The sequence below is a fragment of the Paralichthys olivaceus genome, chromosome 18 (assembly GCF_024713975.1).
Source record: "Paralichthys olivaceus isolate ysfri-2021 chromosome 18, ASM2471397v2, whole genome shotgun sequence".
In the NCBI taxonomy this organism is placed as follows: Eukaryota; Metazoa; Chordata; class Actinopteri; order Pleuronectiformes; family Paralichthyidae; genus Paralichthys; species Paralichthys olivaceus.
The window spans coordinates 2,415,600-2,434,650 of record NC_091110.1 but is presented as its reverse complement, the minus strand read 5'-3'; the positions used below and the strand labels follow the sequence as shown (position 1 = coordinate 2,434,650).

The following is a 19,051-nucleotide window of genomic DNA, read 5'->3' as shown; positions in this document are numbered from 1 at the left end:
AAGTTTCCTGTTCAAAACAGACCCATCCTCACAAAAGATGTTTTCAGTTTAAATAGAGGAAACATTTAACCATCACTTACTCACAGAAAGAAACAACAAAATGAAAATAAAACAAGCAGTACTGAAATGTTGAAATAAAATAAGGGGGGTATACATAGAGGAAGGCTTATACGAGTAGAGAAAAAAGGGAAACTACTTTTGTATTAACATCTATATATATTTAGTTGTGATGATGATATTTAGTTGTGTTGATGATATTTATGTTAAGTTGTGATGATGATGTTTAGTTGTGATGATGATATTTAGTTGTGTTGATGATATTTATGTTTAGTTGTGATTATATTTATGTTTAGTTGTGTTGATGATATTTATGTTTAGTTGTGTTGATGATATTTATGTTTAGTTGTGATGATATTTATGTTTAGTTGTGATGATGATATTTATGTTTAGTTGTGTTGAAGATGTTTAGTTGTGATGATGATATTTAGTTGTGTTGAAGATGTTTAGTTGTGATGATGATATTTAGTTGTGTTGATGATATTTATGTTTAGTTGTGATTATATTTATGTTTAGTTGTGATTATATTTATGTTTAGTTGTGATGATGATATTTAGTTGTGTTGATGATATTTATGTTTAGTTGTGATTATATTTATGTTTAGTTGTGATTATATTTATGTTTAGTTGTGATGATGATATTTAGTTGTGTTGATGATATTTATGTTTAGTTGTGATTATATTTATGTTTAGTTGTGATTATATTTATGTTTAGTTGTGATGATATATATGTTTAGTTGTGATGATGATATTTAGTTGTGATGATGATATTTAGTTGTGTTGAAGATGTTTAGTTGTGGTGATGATGTTGTGAACTATAAGTTCAGCTTGTTGTTCACTGGACAGATGTGACAGAGGAGAAATCCAATAGTCTGTCGCTGCCTGGAGTTGTAAATATAAAAGTGGGCTGGACCCCGACCACCAGCGCTCTGCTCCAGTTGTAACGAGGTGTGATGCAGCCGAACAGGGAAATAGACAGCTTACATAAGTTTGTCGTTGGATCAATAGCCTCCACATCGGCGTGACAGCACGAGCAGAATGGAGCGGGGAGACGGCGACGAGAATGAGAGGAGCTCGTCCCAGCAGAACTCACTGTGGAGACAGTTTCAGGCCAAAGCCAAGCCGCTGCTCAGCCCCAAGCTGTGCGCCAGAGACCCGGAGAACAAGAAGGAGCCAGGCATGTGGATGTTAAAGATAATGAAACGGAGGGAAAACGTCGTCCTCGACCGGGTGATCTCCTCCTCACAGCCCGACCTGCTCTTCTCCCCCCGGGGGGACGTGGACGCCACAGAGGCTCAGCTCTGCGGAAAAGCGGCGGCGAGCGGCTCCGGACTCGTGCGGGAGAGGCTGCCGTCGTCCTCCCAGCACATGTCCGCCTCCCCGGACAAGCCCACGGTGGCTCAGCTGGTGCAGTCCCACCACAAGAGCTCCTCTCTGGGGTCTGCATGTCTGGAGAAGCTGTCCAAGCCACCGGCCAGCGGCGGCGGCGGCAGCGGGGGCGGCGGCAGCGGGGGCAGCAGCGGGGGCGAGGCGACTGAAGCTGCTGCAGCCACGGAGGCAGAGCCGGAGAGCAAGGATGAGCAGCCGGTGAGTCAGTATGGTGGTCTGGCCTTTAATTACAAAATCTATTAGCACCAAAATGTTTGGACTACTGTTAAATTGATGTTTGCACATTTATTTAGGCATTGTGTTTCTGCGGGGAGTGTAGCTACATGTAGACATGGCCTGTGTTTATATCCTGGCTATAACACGTGTTACATAAATTGATGGATGGATATACAGTTATTAATAACCAATGACATGAAGCAACATGTTTATATGCAAACGTTTGTGAGCAAATACTATTACTTTTGGTTTTGCTAATATTTTTGTTAAGCATTTTGTTGAGTTTTAATTCAAAGGTAAAAGTCCACTCCTGCAGCAAACACATACAAAACTAGACTTTCTTCACGCCTGTTACTATAATTTCATCAACTCAGAATATATATAAAACACATAATTGTGGTTTATGCAACAATGTTGGCACCCTGCAAAATCAGTATTTAGCAATCTGCCCCCTCAAGCACAAGGCTATATGTTTGTTGTATATAATCAATAATACAAAATCCAAAGATTTTCAATGTACATCGAAATAAAATAGAAAAGCAGAGGCATTTCCAGTGAGATGCTCCAACCTGAAAAAAAACTAAACTAAAGTAGTCCAATTCCAAAATTCCACTAATTCAGATATTTGAATGTTAATTCAAAAAGTAATAAAATGTAAAATAAAAAGGTCAGAGCATCATAATCTTCGTGTAGGAGGATTTGTTGCAGGACTACAAGACTGAATTCAGAAATTGTGTTAACTATAAATGCACAGTATATAAATGGGATGTGGAGGTGGGGTCCTGTGCATTTCAGCAGGAACTTAATCTGAGTTTGAAGGATATGCAAAACAAGTTAATAAAAGTCGAGCCTGTGATGGTAACATCAAGTTGAGGAGAAAAACCATCACACTAAACTAACAACTCACTAAAGTAAACAGCCTTAATACTCATTTGAGTTTGAGCTGCACCAACGCCTTCCAGCACTGGAAACTGTTTACTCCCAAAAGTTCAGTTCAATCGTTTATTGCAGCATTAGGACATAGTTTGTGTTTGGCTGTGACTCAATCACTCCCCCGATGTGATTACACAGATATGATGGGAGTGACGAGCAAATACTTGTAACCCCCCCTGGAGCCTGCAGGTGGATGCTGGGGTGGTGGAGGGGCTGAAGCAACTGCTAGCAATACTGCAGCAGCAGTGCAAGCAAAGGGGTTGATGGGAAATTTCTCTCTGCTTAAATAGGCTGTCTAATAAGGTGGGTGTGTATAATGGATGATTGTGGAGAATGAGGTGTGTCACATGATTGGAGCAGCACAGCACGAGTTGGCTGCCTGAACTAGCTTGCAGGGTTCACTCCATTTATGCATGTAGTTGTAGAACATAAGAAGTCCTGGTATCTGGGAGGTTATTCAACAGGAATGCCTTTTATTTTGGAATAACATATTTAGGCGCAATCTGCATGGTGGAGCAGTGGTTAGCACCGTCGCCTCATAGCAGTCCAAAGACATGCAGATTGGTATAAGGTAATTGACTCTAAGAAAGGTGAGGCAGTTTTAGTTACAAAGCACATTTTATACAGAGGTAGATTCAAGGTGCTCTACAGGGACATTAAAAACAACGCAAAGACAAAATTAAAAGAAATCAATTGAAAATCAGAAAACAAAACAAAAATTTTAGTCTCAAGATTTTGCATTTGAACATGGAGTCTGTTTTGTGATCCAATAATTTAACAAAATTCAGTGTGAATTAAACTGACCTGGTAACAGGGTATGAGTCATTATCTTACACACTGAACAGAGGTTATTGAATAGTGTGAAGGGCTGTTTCTCAGGCCTTTGTGCCTCTGATTGGCTATTGAAGATTAGACACTTTTATTGAGTTTTCACTGTGAAGTGTGGTTGTCTAAGGGAAAACAAACCACTCATGTGCTTTCCAGCTGATAGAAAATGTTTTTTTTTGCACAAAATAGGCTGAGGCTATAGGTTATACTGTCAGAAACTCTTTTTCTCTGTGTGTGTACAGTCAAATGAACAAGGATGTGTTTTGCATATCAGTAAAATTATTGACATACATGTTAAATTTACAAAATGTATATGTATATAGCTGTTAATTTATCCAATTATCATAACTGAAAAAGCTGTTTTACGACTTGACCTGAGGGTAAAGTCCAGAGAATTGGGTCTTCAGAAAGTGCACAGATAATCGGAGCGTCTCACATTGACATTTGCATTCACACATGCACCTCCTCCGATGAAAATTCGGAAGATCTACGTAGTTCAGCGCATGTCTGAAAGCAGCTAGAGACACAATACCAAATAAGGATCATATAGGTTTATGTTTATCTGTCATCTTGGCATGGTGAATGGGTCTAAATACTACAACACCCATGAACCTCAGCTGCAGTAACTATGGAATAAAAGGCCAGTCCGAGTTCAGAATCCGAGCAATAGCTAATTTAAAATGCTACATTATCACTGTTGATGACCGTGTTAGTTCGTCATTTGATCAGTGCTATAGTATATCACTTCAGATCCAATGAGCACACAGCAGTCCCCGGGTTCCAGGGTTGATGTTGTTAACTATTTTCTGCACCTGAGAGCCATTACTGTTGCGTTTCAAGATTACAAAGCTAACACCTGCTGTCAGATTTGATAGTTGCATGAGAGAGCCAGCTAACATCAGCTGGGACTAGCTAGCTTCTAGTGCTATGAGAATGAGTCCATCAATGAAGTCTACTCTTTTGATTATAGTCAATTGGTTATTTTGATTGGGTTTTACTAAGATGCCTCTGTGTCTAACACGAGCTTTTATTGTACAGTATAAAATATAACTGTAAATACCCCACTCATTGCATTGTTACCATATCAATAGTACATGAAGATGAACAATGTTTAATTTCCCACTGTTGCCTGGACTGAGACGCACTCAGCAGACGATGAGTTGCACATCATTGGCTGACCTTTGCCAGCTCCCGGGTTGTGTGTTAGAACTACGACATGTATATTTTTTGAGTGCAGTATGATCGCGGACGGCAAGGTGGCAGTGGAATCAAAACATTCCGGTACATTTAACCGGTTAAAACAACTACAATACAATAATCTGATTGAATATGTATTAAATGAGTCCAAATACACTGCAGAGGAACTACAGTGGATGGCAGAGGTAGAGACAACCAAATCTGACGCCACATCAAATAACAAGTTTGAAGCTGATGGCGATGTTGAAATTGTGCAACCATGTCGTTTGTGTAGTAGCCTAACATTAGCTCTTTACCTCTGGAAACTGTAATTAGACTTCAGAAATCATAAAGTGTTGTTAATTTGTATAGTTGATCTTGCTTTTAACAAAAGTATTATAAGCTTTAGTGTGTACAGATTATACAAACAAGATGTAACTAGAGGTGCTGGATGGTGGATTTTGTTACATATGGACAGACTAGTTGTTTCCCCCTTTTCCAGTCCTTATGCGAAGCCAACTTCTCATTTAATTCACAGCAAGAAACAATGCATATGTATTGTTTTCAACCTTTGCACATATTTTCTAAATATATGTCTAAAACTATTGTATTTTCTAAATTGAAAAATAAGTATTTGATATATGATATATGGTATCATTATTGTATAGTTTTCTTTAAATTTCTTTACACAAAAGTAAAGTCACTTGAAATGTATATTTGACTTAAGTTATGTTTATTAGGACACTAGACTGCATGGCCTTAAATCCTGTCTGTGACCTACTGTCATTTCCTCCTAGTTTTCTCTTTAGTATAGCCAGGCTTGCTCCATTGGTTAAGGATAAAAGTTAAGCCAACCAGCTAAGTTCCTCCTCTTCCTCCCTCCTTCTCACTGTTTCCTCCTTCTTTCATTCAGCGTTAACACTGACAGTACAACACCTTCGCCTCCTCTGCTGTGTCTGCTTTCTTTGGAGATACCTCCCAAGATTAAGAGGGATTATTTTGCGGTTGACCTGGACTTGCTGTGGTGTATTCTCAGTATCCTTTCCTCTGCCATGTCTCCCACATAGTTGCATTATTGAAATAGTTAAAATAGTACCCACTTACCGCTCTCCTCCTCACACCACCTCACCCTGACTGTATTATCCCCTGCTGCAACCTGCTTGACCCTGGATCTCCTTCTAAGTCAGGCCCCGGTGGCAGAGTCCCGTCTAGCAATTCGAGGGTTACTTCGTCATGGCTCTTGTAACGACTCATTTTCCCTCGCCTCCACATGTGGACGACTTCTGTCGGTGAGCTCATCATCATCTCCCTGTGTTTTATTTCTGACCTTGTATTACAGAAGTCAGGAATTTTAAAGGCTTGCTGCTACTACCAAGCAATTTGGATTCCAGACAATTAGATCAATATTTTTATTGTTGCCTTCTTGCAGTTAAAGGTCCAGTGTGTAACCGTCATGGTGAGCAACCGACTGGTTCATCTGTACTTCTTGTACTAAGTTTATGGTATGGGCTGTGTGGTGTTTCTGATGATGGTGTCATTGCAGTCTCCTATAGCTGATCATGGAGTTTAACGGAGTTCTCACAAAATTGTTGTAAACCCAATCAGCCTTTAATGGGGGCCTCCCCTCAGCTGCAGGGCCCCAGGCAATTTCCTGCTTTGCCTACCCAGTTGCAACGCCCCTGACTAGATGCCACAATATATAACAGATGTTATACTATACTTAACATTTTGCTATCCAGTATTGACAATTGTAAGTAAAGGATGTAAATACTGATAATGATAATAATGATAATTTAAAAATAATATTCTGTGATATTTTCACATAGGATAATCAACCCTATTTCGTTTGTCTACGTGAATGAAGGTTGGTAAGATATCTTTGAAGCCCAAATATTTATCATAAATCCCAACAATTCTGAATAGAGAATTGCTCACATTAGCATTGACTTCCACTGTGTGGACGTCTGCTGAGTCTTCTGTATATTCTGTACAGTCTGTGCAGTGTTAATGTTGGATTATAGGAAGGAGATCGGGTTAGCTAACAAATCCCCAGTTGTATCCTTTAACTCTGGCACTATCATTCCCAAAGTGCTGAATGAACAGAACTTGCAGCACATCTACACTACAGGAGACAATGTGATCAGATAGCAGCACCAAACTTGAGTCTGCATTTGTGGTCATTGACGCACCATCAGCTCTAGTCTGTATAAGTGAATGTGTGTGCGACCTGCACAGACATCTTTGATCTGCAGTGTTGAAATCTTTCCCTCAGCTGTTTTTTTTTACCACACGTGTTCTTTGTGCGCTCTTTTTACTCAACCAGACTGTTAATAAAAGTAGTGCCACTCACACTGTCACACTCGTGCAGTTGATCACAACTCACATGTTTCTGCAGTATATTTGTAGGTGTTGTGAATGTGATGACAATGTGTTAGATTGTACTTTTGAAAAATGCATGTTACACTTATGCTTGGAATTAGCCTGTTGGGAGCTTCCTGGCTTTCATTTACTGTATTGATCGCTGCTGTCTATTGGCAGCAGTATTGATGTTAATGGGCCCCTGAGGTTTGACCATCATGTCATGGAGATAAATGTTACTTTCAGCTCTCCTTAGTGCATTTACTTTTTTTCCCTCCATCTCCAGGGTAATTTTCACATGTTTCTGTTTATGTGCTTCTTTAGAGACAGAGTGCTAGTTTGTCATTTAGAGCAAGAAGGATCACAGAACAGGTACACAAGGAGTAAGGGGGGCTCTGGATCAGGATGATATTTCTTATTCAAAATTTGATCAAAGGACTAGAAAAAGACATAAAACAATCCCAAACACATGGGGATCTACTAGAAAAAAAGTGACTTAAGATCACAAATTAGCACAAAGTGATTGTAAAATGACACGAAAAATGACGATGAAAAGACACCAAATGAAGATGAAATTCAATTCAATTCAATTTGATTTGGATAGTGTGAAATCATAATATACATTATCTCAAGGCACTTTTCATAGAAGGTCAAGACCTTAAAATTTATAGGGAAACCAAACAGTTCCTGCAATGAGCAGCACTTTGGTGACTGTGGACAGAAACCAGGCTCAATGTGGGCGGTCATCTGCATCGACCGGTTGGGGTGAGCAAAGAAAAAGGGGAGGAGAGGAGAGATGGGTGGTAAAGAGGGGAGAGAATACACAAAGCAACCACAAAGACACTTGAAAACATGAATCGAGATAAATGACTACAAGACAAACAACTACTACAAAGAGATTCAAAACAACTGCAAGATTAGCAAAATGAAGTGAGATTTTAAAAAGTGACAAAAAATCATTATGAAAGGGCATAAATCAACTGCAGAGAGACACAAACTGTCCATGTAGACACATAACAACTACAAGAGACAATGAACCTAACCACTAAAGCTGCTTTCAGACATGCACTAAACTCTGGACAATCTCCTGAAATTATCCAAAGGGGCTCCGGAGTTACTCCTGCCAGCTTTCTAGTAAAAACCATGATCGAACGTTAGACACAGCGGGAGATTATCTGGAGGATGTACTTCGAGGGAGTAGGCATGTTGGTGACATTTCTAAAAAATAATAAAGAAAACAAAAAGGAATTCTAATGTATCAGGATGTAAATACAGTGCCATCCACATAGAAGACAGCAACAAAGATGTCAACTTGGAGAGGGTTTGGGTGAGGGTTAGAGATTCGACAATTAGTTAGTGATATGGCCTGACATCGGTGTTGATGAACTGTTAACAAACACATGATCTCCACACCAGAATGCATACATTGCTTCCTGCCTCCCTGACCTGATTTTTCTGTTGTGAATGTGTCCGACCGGAGAATCTCCAGCTGTGTTGTTCATATGTGAAATGCAATCTCTGGAGAAAAGTTCCGTCTCAATTGTGCAAACATTCTCCTGAAAATAGCAAAACAGACACAAAACAACAACAAAGAGACACTTGTGCATCTGTAATGTGTTTGAAGTGTCATCAACACCCCACTAGGTCTTAGTGAATCAAGCGGGGGATCCTCTGCTGTGTTCACAACTTATATTCTGCAGACTTTCTCATGACTTCACACTGGGGGGCCAGGCAGAAAAGTCCACAGAAAGTCTGAAGGCTCTCACCCAGACATTTGCATTCACACATATACCTCCTGTGGAGAAAATGCTTCACGTGCTTAAACAAAAAACATAGTACCATCTGCCATCTGTCTTTTGTGGGTGGTCTCACTAGATTAAAACAAGTGATTAATGATTTTTAAATGTTTTTGATAAATTATTTTATCTTTTCAGATTTTTTTGCCACACTAGTGCTCTGGAATATCATAAGAACTTGGCTGGAGACCCTTTATATTGAAATACTTAATATTTACATGGAGGGGACCGTCTCTATGGAGGCCACCATGTTTTTTTACATTAGTCCAGACTGGACAAACTAAACACCTTTTGAGTTTTTATGACAACTGAAGCTACCACAGGTTCTTGTTCATGTTTGGTGGGGTGAGGGGTGTTCAGCTGCAACATGCAACTTCAACACTAGATATCACAAAATTCTACACACTGTACCTTTAAAAGTCAGACTAAAAAGATAGAGTTCTTGAGTTTGCATTTCAGATATTTAGCATTCCCTGCTGCCCTATCTTGATTAAATATGTATCTAACATTACAGCTGGAGCTACTGCCTCTCACACACTTTATTTTTCATGAGCTTTGTGCTCCAAAATAAAATGAAGCTTAGATCCTCCAGATTTGGACTCCTGATCAGGTAGAGAGAAGGTGTGAGACTTTTGTTGGAACTGCATGAACTCATTTCACTCATGGTTGTTGAGTGGTGCCACAGAGTGGAAATAAGGATTAGTTGTGGCCTGAATCCTGATACACCTAAGACTAAAGCCTGACCTGCATACACAGAGTGTGTAGACATAAATACATACACAGTCCTAAAATAGGTGTGCATCAGTATAGCTGGTGGGATTGTAGGTGATCTGATGCTCTTCCCTGCTTTGTGCTGTGCTTTCTGAAGGACAGTTAATCCTCTCTAAGCAGTGTGTTAATTCCGTTAACCTGGTTACTCCCTGAGTCATCTTGGCACCAGGTTTGTGGCTGCTGCACACTTGTTTCCCTTATCCACACTCACCAATGTGACTGGATTTAACTGTGAGCTAAGACATGTTGGTGCTGCGCCACGATGATGCGGCAAAACCTGTCAGCCGTTGTGAGATGCAAAATGGAAACCTCTGGGGGAACCTGAGACCGGATCCTGTGATGTAAACACGCAATGCTGCTGTCTGTGTTACTGAGGTTGATGACAGAGAAAATATTTGCAGACAACACCCTGTATTATGGCTAACCCTAATGTTGTTACCACCGGGAGAGATGCTGAACAGAAGCACCTGAACACTGTGAGTCTGAAGAGAAGTTCATGCCACATCATTTTCTCAATCTATCTTTCTAGTGGCATATGAATCTGTCAAATTCCAAATGACTCACACATGCTATCACCATGAGAGTAACAGATGATAAAGTAAGGATATGATAAGTTTGAGCACAGATAAAGAAACTAAAAGTCTTTTCAACTACTCATCTGCATGTTTGTGTTGACATGACGTCAGCCTGGCGTCTGCAGACTGTTAGCTGGTGTTAGGGGCTCTGATCACTCCGCTGCCACAGCCTCACAACATGTGGCCAAAATAATATCTCTTCAACAAACACAAACTGAGCTCAGATGTGCATGTTTACTGAGAAAAGGTGGACATTTAATACTCGATCCCGAGTATGGAGTTGTTGGTTCAGTGTGTAGAATTTAGTGACATCTAAATATAAAGAGCTCATTCTATGGTAAAGAAAACAACAATTCATACAATTTAGATGAAACACACACGTAAAAACATCATTAGGATTATTTTATATTCAATTTCTGCCAAAAATTCCTTTCACCTAAATCTTACACACTGGACCTTTAAAGTAAAAAATCCACAGAGAGTTGTCATCTCTGCAGCTCCGCTCAGGGCTAAAGAGATTTGTAACCTCTTGTGGCTCATTGTTTTTTAACATCTGCCCATATCATATGTCCCTGACCTGCTCAGCAGCAAAAAGCAAACAGACACAGTCAGAGAGCAACTGGTGAATTTGGGATTATTTGGCTAAAAAGTCAGTATGAACATGAGGAGGAGGTGGAAACACAGAGATCGAAGAGAGGGAACACTGGATTTAAAAGGAATGATCATGTTGCTGTGTCTGTCAGATGGTTCAAATAATCCAAACTGGTTCATAAGGTGATAATATGCCTGTGTTTTCATCTATGTAATGTTGACCCGGTACACCTCATCCTCATTTTTACAGCTGCAGCCTGTTATCTCCTTATTTAACATCATCTCGTCTGAACTGGACTTACCCCACTTGCTACAGCCTTCCTCCCGTGGTACAATCTCCACCCAGTCAGTCAGCCTCTCCTCATGTTTCACAGGATGGTCTCACTTATTTTATTATGCTGTTTTCAGTTACTGCCTAGTGGAATTTCCGCAGCTTGCTTAATGCCAGCACTTGGCACACTTCAAAAGCCTCAGGAAACAAGTTAGTGTTTCATAATGTGAGTAGTTCTGTGGGTGCTCACACAGCAGCCCTACACCAGGTATTTGTTAAGCTTGACAGGGAGATTAAATGTAATATTTAGAAGTTTTATAGCGACAGATGGAGGTGAAAGAACACATTGGCTTTCAGACATGATTTTTACAAACATAATAGAAACACATTCTGATTGAAGGGAGAGAAAGAAAATACACTCTGTCAGATCAGATATTTTGATTATTTGCTTGATTTGTATATTTCTTTGTTCCGCTTCAAACCAAGCAGATGCTGCATGAAAACTGGTTTTATTTTGGCACCAAAAAACTATAACATCAGTTAGTTACACAGTGTTACCTTATTCTCCACCACATATTAGGGAGAATTGTTCTATTTACTCCACTGCATTCATTAGAGAGTTGAAGATACTAGTACTTTGAAAAACAAGATTTGACACTTAAAAAAGTATTTGATCTTAAAATCCAACACACCATATTTTTAAGATTAAACCAGTGGCTTCTTTTGTCCCCGACATCACATTTTTCTTTGAAACTTTCTACTTGGTAATCGTGGAAATTCTGAGTTGATCTCAGAACAACACTCCTCTTGCCTGGGATGTTTCAGTTGCACACCATTACAGATTTATTTGGTGACTCCAAACCCTTTGGCTTTTGTATTTTGTGGTATTATAATAAATGGAGAAAAACTCAAAAAGTATTCAGGTATGATTTTGTATCAGACCTGAAACATATTGTAATTGTATAGTAGTAGAATTACGCTGAGCCCTAGGAGTTGTTGTTCTTTATGTTAGAGTTGCTTTGAGGTAATTCAATATAACTGATTATCGAATAAATCCATGTCTTCTTGTTTTGTATTTCAAGCATTTTCTAGAAATCCGTTGCACCACTAGTTGAAGTCAGACAGAACAGCATGAACCACAACACAATGAATATGTAATGACAAGTTGGATGAGAAGGTGATTTGTTTTGGAAACAACTGACTATTCTCAATCTTTTGACCGGTTTTCTTTGTGTAAACATTTACGACATCAGGTGTGTAGAAACTAAATTATTTCTTGAACCAATCAATCAAACTCAATTTTTATAGCACCTTTCATGCAGGTTAGTGCAGCTCAAATGCTTCACATATGATTGATTATATGATGATAAGACAAAAAAACAGCAGGAGCAAAGAAAAGAAACAATTAAAATTGAGAGTAATCCACACAGTAAATTGGAGCTAAAATAAATAAATGACTTAAGAGTGGTAAAAGAGTGTGGAATGAAAACTGAAATTAATAACTAAAAGAAAAGAAAATATGAAGAATGAAAATAATAACATAGAGTTAAATTAAAGTGGAGGTAAAATAATTATAGTAAGAATAAGTAAAAGTAGTTCATAATGATAATAAAGAGTCAATAAAAAAGGTTTATAAGACCATTGTTGGTCAAATGTAAGACTGAAGACCGAATGAAGTAATGAAGTTATCCTTCAAGTTATCAATCATCTGTTGCCAATGTATGAAGTTTCACAGAGGAAGTTCCACAACCGTTCATCAAGTGGTTTAAGTGCTTTAACTCATGAACTCATTAATAATCAGACAAAATGATGAATGCATTTGAATGGCAACTTTCAAATAATGTAAAGATGAAAGTATTTTACCACCTAGTGATCACTACATTCATTTCTATGTTGGCAGTGCAGTGATCCAGAGGAAGGTTAGTGCAGAGAGTCAAATCATGTTTTAAATCATGTATCAACTGTAATACACACAGTCAGCTGAGACCTCTTTTCATATCCCACAGCCACATAGTGTGGTCCTAATGTATTATCACATTATAGAAGTATGGATCAGAGCATCTCTCTAAGTGGATGAGTGCTGACAGGATGCTACATCCCCAGCAGAGTAGTTCTCTGAAAATTGATGTATATGCTGAGATTAATGTTTGATTAACATTGTTGTTTACATAAGTGCGGAAACTTTTTTTTATATAAATTGGAAAGCCACTGATAAATGAAGAATCAATTTTTGTAAACTGCATCATGAAATACGTAAAGCGTCCTTGGGTCCCTTGAAAGGCACTATAAAAAATCAAGTTATTATGATTAAGATGATGATAATAATCATCATAATCATATCCTTCAGATTGTTTTGTTATTCTTAAATAACAACAGACTTACTTACAGTAAGTTAGTTATGGGATCGAGCTACATGTGGACATTTTCATGTCTCTGTAAGTGTTTCGCCAGTCGTTGTTTTGTATCTGTGTCTCTGCGTCTCTTCGTAAAATAGATTTCATTGTTGTCTTGTGTCTTTGTATTATCTTGTGTCTCTTTATGAGGTTTTGTCTCTTTTTTGGTCGATTTACTTTTCCTTGTATTGTTTTGAATCTCATTGTAGCCCTTTTTTTATCTCTTTGATCGTCATGTGTCACTATCATCTTGCATCTGACAGTTTTTTCTCTGTTTCATGTTTTTGTGTGTCTTTGTTGTTGTTCTGCAACTAATTGTAGTAATTTTGTGTTTCTTTCTGGTTGTTTCTGGTTGTTCTATAGTCATTGTCGTTATCATGGGTCTGTTTGTCTTATATCTCTGTTAGTTGTTTTACATCTCTTTGTGGTAATTCGAGTCTGTGAAAAATCCGTTTACATCTCTTAGTCATCTGTTTGAATCACTTGCTATTCTATATTCTCTGTTGAGTTTCTGCATTGCAACCACTGAAACGCTGCAGTGAGAGTGACGGTTGTAGTGTGGAAAAAATATGAGCTGTGGACGAATGGGAGGAAGCTACTCTCGTGTAATTTCCTGTTAGTGATCACCCCTGGGACAAGTTACTGAGTTGAATTAGACACTTCAGTCAGTGTTAGCTGTGGGCAAACGTGGAAGCAACAATACAGCTGAGGAAGTGAGGGCTCCGCTTCAGACGGCTTAAAACGAACTTTCTTTTTTTCTCACAAATCTCAGTGAGTTCACTTTGTGGCTGTTGGAGAGATCGGTTACTGGTTGCATTGTGTGTGATTAATGCATCCCTTTTTTAATAGGGTATGGCTGCTCCGTGCTCCGCAGGGGCCAATCCTGAGCGAATCGCCACCAGCTCAGGGATGTACAAGCTGGACATTGACCTCAAGAGAGGCCACAACCTGGCCATACGCGACAGAGGAGGTAAACCAAAATCTGTGTCTATTTATTACTTTTCTTCTACATCTTGCTTTCATTGCTCTTTCACAGCTTTGTTTGTCTTCTTAGGCAGCAGTGATCCATATGTCAAGATCAAACTCGGTAATAAAGAGGTGTTCAAGAGCAAAACCATCCACAAAAACCTCAACCCAGTGTGGGATGAGAAGAAGACTATAATAATGGATAATCTGAGTGAACCTTTGCATTTCAAGGTAAAGGCTTGGATGATGCATACACACACACACACACACAAAGCTTATCCTTATGCATTGTTAATGAACATAAGAGTAAGTGGAGAATTTTGTTTTGCTTCTCTGCAGGTGTTTGACTATGACTTTGCCTTTCAAGATGACTTCATGGGTTCAGCTTACCTCTATGTGGAGTCTCTGGAGCAGCAGAGGTAGAGTTTGTTGCCCTGATGACATTAATGCTAACATTTGGTACCATCATTGCGTCTCTTTCTAGTTGGATTTCCCATTTCAAACAGAAGTATCCTTTTTAGTTCTGTTCTGTTGCTGTGTCAGTCAAAGGGGATTTTCACACCTCAATAGTCTGGACCAAGGTCTGAACCAAGGTTCATAGGATTGTTACCTTGTTTATATTTGATCTGGTTAGTTTTGCTTTCATATTGCTATTTAGGGAGCAAGACTTTTGTATGACATTCATACATCCTATCATTAACACCTACATCTACCTTTACTTGACATCGATTGGTTGTAGATGGGCGTGGGTCTGACATCTGTTGTTGTCAATGTGGTTTTTGTATTTGCTAACTTTTATGAATGAATTGAATAGAGAAAAAGCAGTCTTTCTGTTCTTTTCAGAACTTACCTGATGATCTACTGTTTCTCTTACTTTTCTCCTTTGTGCAGTTTCTATAAAGTTATATTTTCCAACTCCTGGTGTTCGCATATGGCGACAATGTGTGTTGTTCTTCATTTGTGATTCTTCTGATGTAACATGCAGGGAGTAGAGTTGATCATTATTCATACCTGTGTGCCACAGGTCAATACCTGTAACTCTGGTGCTGAAGGACCCACAGTATCCCGATCAGGATCTGGGCACCCTGGAGCTGGCCGTCACCCTGACACCTAAAGAAAGTCCCATAGAGGAGCGACGAGACGCGACGGTAGGAATACCTCCCCACTCTCTCTCTGTGTTTTTCTTTCTTATAAAATTTCTAACAAATTTGATCCTCTTTATTAGTAATGAATACACAAATATATCTATTGTATTATGCGTTTGTCTGGGTATTAACACACAGCAACCCCACTCTGGTGTGGAATTAAACAACCCCACTCAAGACCCTTTAGAGGAGACTGTCCAAGGTGCTGTCTACAGTGTATTACAGTACATTCCATCTTACAACTAATTTAACATTGAAAGATGCAACTGATGAAGCTCCACAACCTGCGTTTGGTTTCACAAAAAATGATACTTCATGAAGATGTCACATTTTACATCTTCTGTAGTAAAGTACCTAGTATATATCTCAAACAAATGCAGTGGAGTAAAAAAGGACAGCATTTCCGTTAAAACATTTTTTAAACTTAAAAAGAAGTGTAATCAGTACAGTACTTGAGTAATTGCACTAGTTGCATTCTACCCACATGTTGTATGAAAACAAACAGTATCCCATTTAGTCAGTAAGGATGTTCATTGTGTTTCCTGCAGCAGAGGGAGGTTAAGACGTATCGGTGGAGGCCTTATGTGAATAAAGTGAGTCTAGTGGTGATTAGGTTCTTAGTAACTCCATATAGCTGCGTCCTGACTGACCTCTCCCTGCTTAACCTTTCAGCCTAGTGAGGAGCTTTTTTTCTAATTGAAAAATTAAGTTCAGTCTTTAATCTTAATCTTTATATCTTCAAATGTTTAGTAGTGGTTACTTTTCAGCCCTTGGTTTTCATATTCTTCCAGTAACTCTTGTAAATAAAATGAAGACAAACATCTCCCCTCAGCACCGATCTCAGTGTAACACTCTTTAAAAGATAAGAACTAAAAACAAAATGCAAGCTGTTCTTTAATCTTTGTTTTCAATTTTACAGTAGTAGAAGTTATTTGGACTCAAATATAGAACATAATATGCCAATTCTGTAGCCTTCATCAAGCTGCTGAGCAATGCTAAGCCTGCCGCAAAAATGTAACCTCATTGTGTCTAAGTGACTGTGGTAACTTTCATGCCATTTTCATTTTTCAGTGAGATGTTTTAGGTCTTGAACCCCCCCACCTTGTTGTCCACAGTACCTCCATGCAGACACCTTGAAACAGGGGAATCAATAAAAGACTTTACTGACACCACATCCAGTTAGCCAACTCTGTTTCTCATAGCAAGAGTGGGAGAAGCCCCTGGGTGTAAGCTCGTCCTCGATCACTTGACGGCTGCTGAATCTGTTAATCGAGTCGGTCCGGACCGAGCTCCCTTTTTTCTTCAAGCGAACACCTTGGGAAAGGGTGTCCTTCAAGGGTCGACCAATCACGTTAAATAAAAAAAACTTAAATCAATACCTACTCACTGTAAATAAAAGTGATAGTGTCTCTCTGGAAAATCTGCAACAACTAATGAAAGAGCAGCCTCAGGTCCCGTGGTTGCCATAAGCTTAAGGAGCTACATTCACTTCCACCTTGGCAGCGCCCCACACCGGGAAGTATATGTATTTAGACAGAAATTAACCAAATACAATTTGAACACAATGTCTGTTGAATGCTCACAGGTTCTTACAGTACACCAGGTGCATTGTCAGTAAAACTATTGTTATCTAGTAAAATAATTTTTAACTAATGCTAAAATAGGCTTTTGTTTGAGGGTGCGGAGCCATTGACAAGCCCCCACTGATACATATTTTAATACCAGGATTATTAATCATAGCAGTTTAAACTTAATCTATTAAGGAGTGATTACATTTCACAGTTTGTGTTTTGACGTTCCACATCTTTTGTCCTGAATAAGTATCAGAGAAAGATGGTTTCAAAATGTGTCCTCAGCACTAAGATTAAACACAGCCTGTCCCACTCATGTTTTATTCAGTATATAAATTAATCATGTGACCAAGTGTTGTCTGTGCTGTACCTCCAGCCAGAGAGGAGAGAGATGAAGAGCAATGTCAAAGAAAGACAGAAGGATGAAGGCGAGGTAGCATCAGAAAAAGGAGAGCTTGTTCTCTTTAATGTCCCATTAATGCTAATGAGCCACTAGTGAGGCCATAATGATGAATGTGCTGGTAGAGAAAAATGTTGTTACTATCACCTGATGTTTTATTTATGGAGTGTGACTCCTCTTCATCACTTGTTTTAGCTCCTTATATTGTACTACAGCACCCCACCCACCCACCCACCCACCCCGCCGTCTTGCTGTACCATTAGTACTTTCCCACCCTACAGGACTCAGTTGAAATAATATATGTTAATGTAATGTATCCAGACTATGCTGCTCAGGAGGTCCTGGAAACGATCCGCTAAGGTAAGTCGTCATCGTCATCATGCTTGTGCGCAGTCGTAGCTTTTCATCCCCTGTCTTGAAGTGTTCATGCTATTCTTGTTTTTTGTGTGCAGAATTCTACAGCCTCATTTGACTTTTTCGTTTTTTTTCCCCCCATGTTGCACTTACAAATCATCAAACGTGTATTGATCCTTAAGTGTTGATTGCTTTTGCTGTTACCATTTCTATCCACTGCCCAGAACCAGGGCCCTGTTCTTAAAGTTTGCAAAAACTTTTATCGCGCTAAAATAATACTACAAGCTCCTTCAAATGCAGCTAGAGGATTGATCTATAGCCCATAAACACAAATCCAACAAGTATTGTGTGTGCATACAAAGCCTGATTAGTCAAGAAATATTGATGTTTGTATCAAAATCCTTTAATTGGAGTCATGTGACAATCTGACAACAGTTCCAGATCCATTTAAAGCCACAACTGCAGATCTTTCAAATCAAGCTGACATATGAAGAGCAGGGTCTCCAGCATGCCGACCTTTTCCCTGTCATGTCATAAATAAAATGAATTGTCTGTGTGTGTGTGTGTGTGTGTGTGTGTGTGTGTGTGTGTGTGTGTGTGTGTGTGTGTGTGTGTGTGTGTGTGTGTGTGTGTGCGTGTGTGTGTGTGTGGGGGGGGACCAGCAGCAGCAGTCAACGCGTCTTTCAGAGATGCATCGGAAATCACAACTCTGGCGAGGGATTGTCAGCATTGCATTAATTGAAGGTCGAAACCTGACTCCCATGGACCCTAACGGCCTAAGTGACCCATACGTCAAGTTCAGACTGGGGCAACAGAAGTACAGGAGCAAGGTTTGTCCGCTGCGATCTCTGTGGTGGCGCTTTTTTAGTTTTTACATTTGAGCATATCCTCACCCATTGTTTCTGTTGCTTCATGTTGTGCGTGTATGTTCAGACTGTGGCAAAGACCCTGAGTCCACAGTGGAGGGAGAAGTTTGACATGCATCTGTTTGACGAGACAGGAGGAGAGTTGGAGATCACAGTGTGGGACAGAGACACCGGCAGGAGAGATGACTTCATTGGACGGTCAGTCTGGCTTTCTGTATCAGTGCTCTGCTCCACTATGAGTCTGCCGGTCGAAGGAGCACCATGTTTTTCATATCCATTAGATCATTTTTGTGGGCAATTAACTTATATGTATCAATCTTCTGTAGGATTTTTCCTGTAATTATTATTGAATTATAATATTCTTTAATCCTACAAAAACTTTTGATGCATGGCTAT

The 19,051-nt window shown here is 39.4% G+C and overlaps 1 protein-coding gene across 12 annotated transcripts in view; it reads left to right on the top strand.

The window, feature by feature from the left end:
• The first annotated feature begins 966 nt into the window (after nucleotides 1–966).
• mctp1b (multiple C2 domains, transmembrane 1b) overlaps nucleotides 967–19,051 on the top strand; it is a 29,865-nt gene continuing 11,780 nt past the window's right edge. Inside the window, exons 1-9 of one of the 12 annotated variants that reach the window (XM_069513114.1) lie at nucleotides 967–1,643; nucleotides 14,203–14,323; nucleotides 14,408–14,550; nucleotides 14,659–14,738; nucleotides 15,344–15,467; nucleotides 16,013–16,057; nucleotides 17,757–17,795; nucleotides 18,455–18,619; nucleotides 18,723–18,853. In XM_069513114.1, coding sequence (XP_069369215.1) covers nucleotides 1,095–1,643; nucleotides 14,203–14,323; nucleotides 14,408–14,550; nucleotides 14,659–14,738; nucleotides 15,344–15,467; nucleotides 16,013–16,057; nucleotides 17,757–17,795; nucleotides 18,455–18,619; nucleotides 18,723–18,853 — 1,397 coding nt within the window. In that variant the 5' untranslated portion in view covers nucleotides 967–1,094. Of the gene's footprint in view, nucleotides 1,644–5,516; nucleotides 5,888–13,973; nucleotides 14,125–14,202; nucleotides 14,324–14,407; nucleotides 14,551–14,658; nucleotides 14,739–15,343; nucleotides 15,468–16,012; nucleotides 16,058–17,756; nucleotides 17,796–18,451; nucleotides 18,620–18,722; nucleotides 18,854–19,051 lie in introns of those variants that run through there. The other 11 variants (XM_069513113.1, XM_069513117.1, XM_069513116.1 and 8 more) reach the window with 11 other exon arrangements.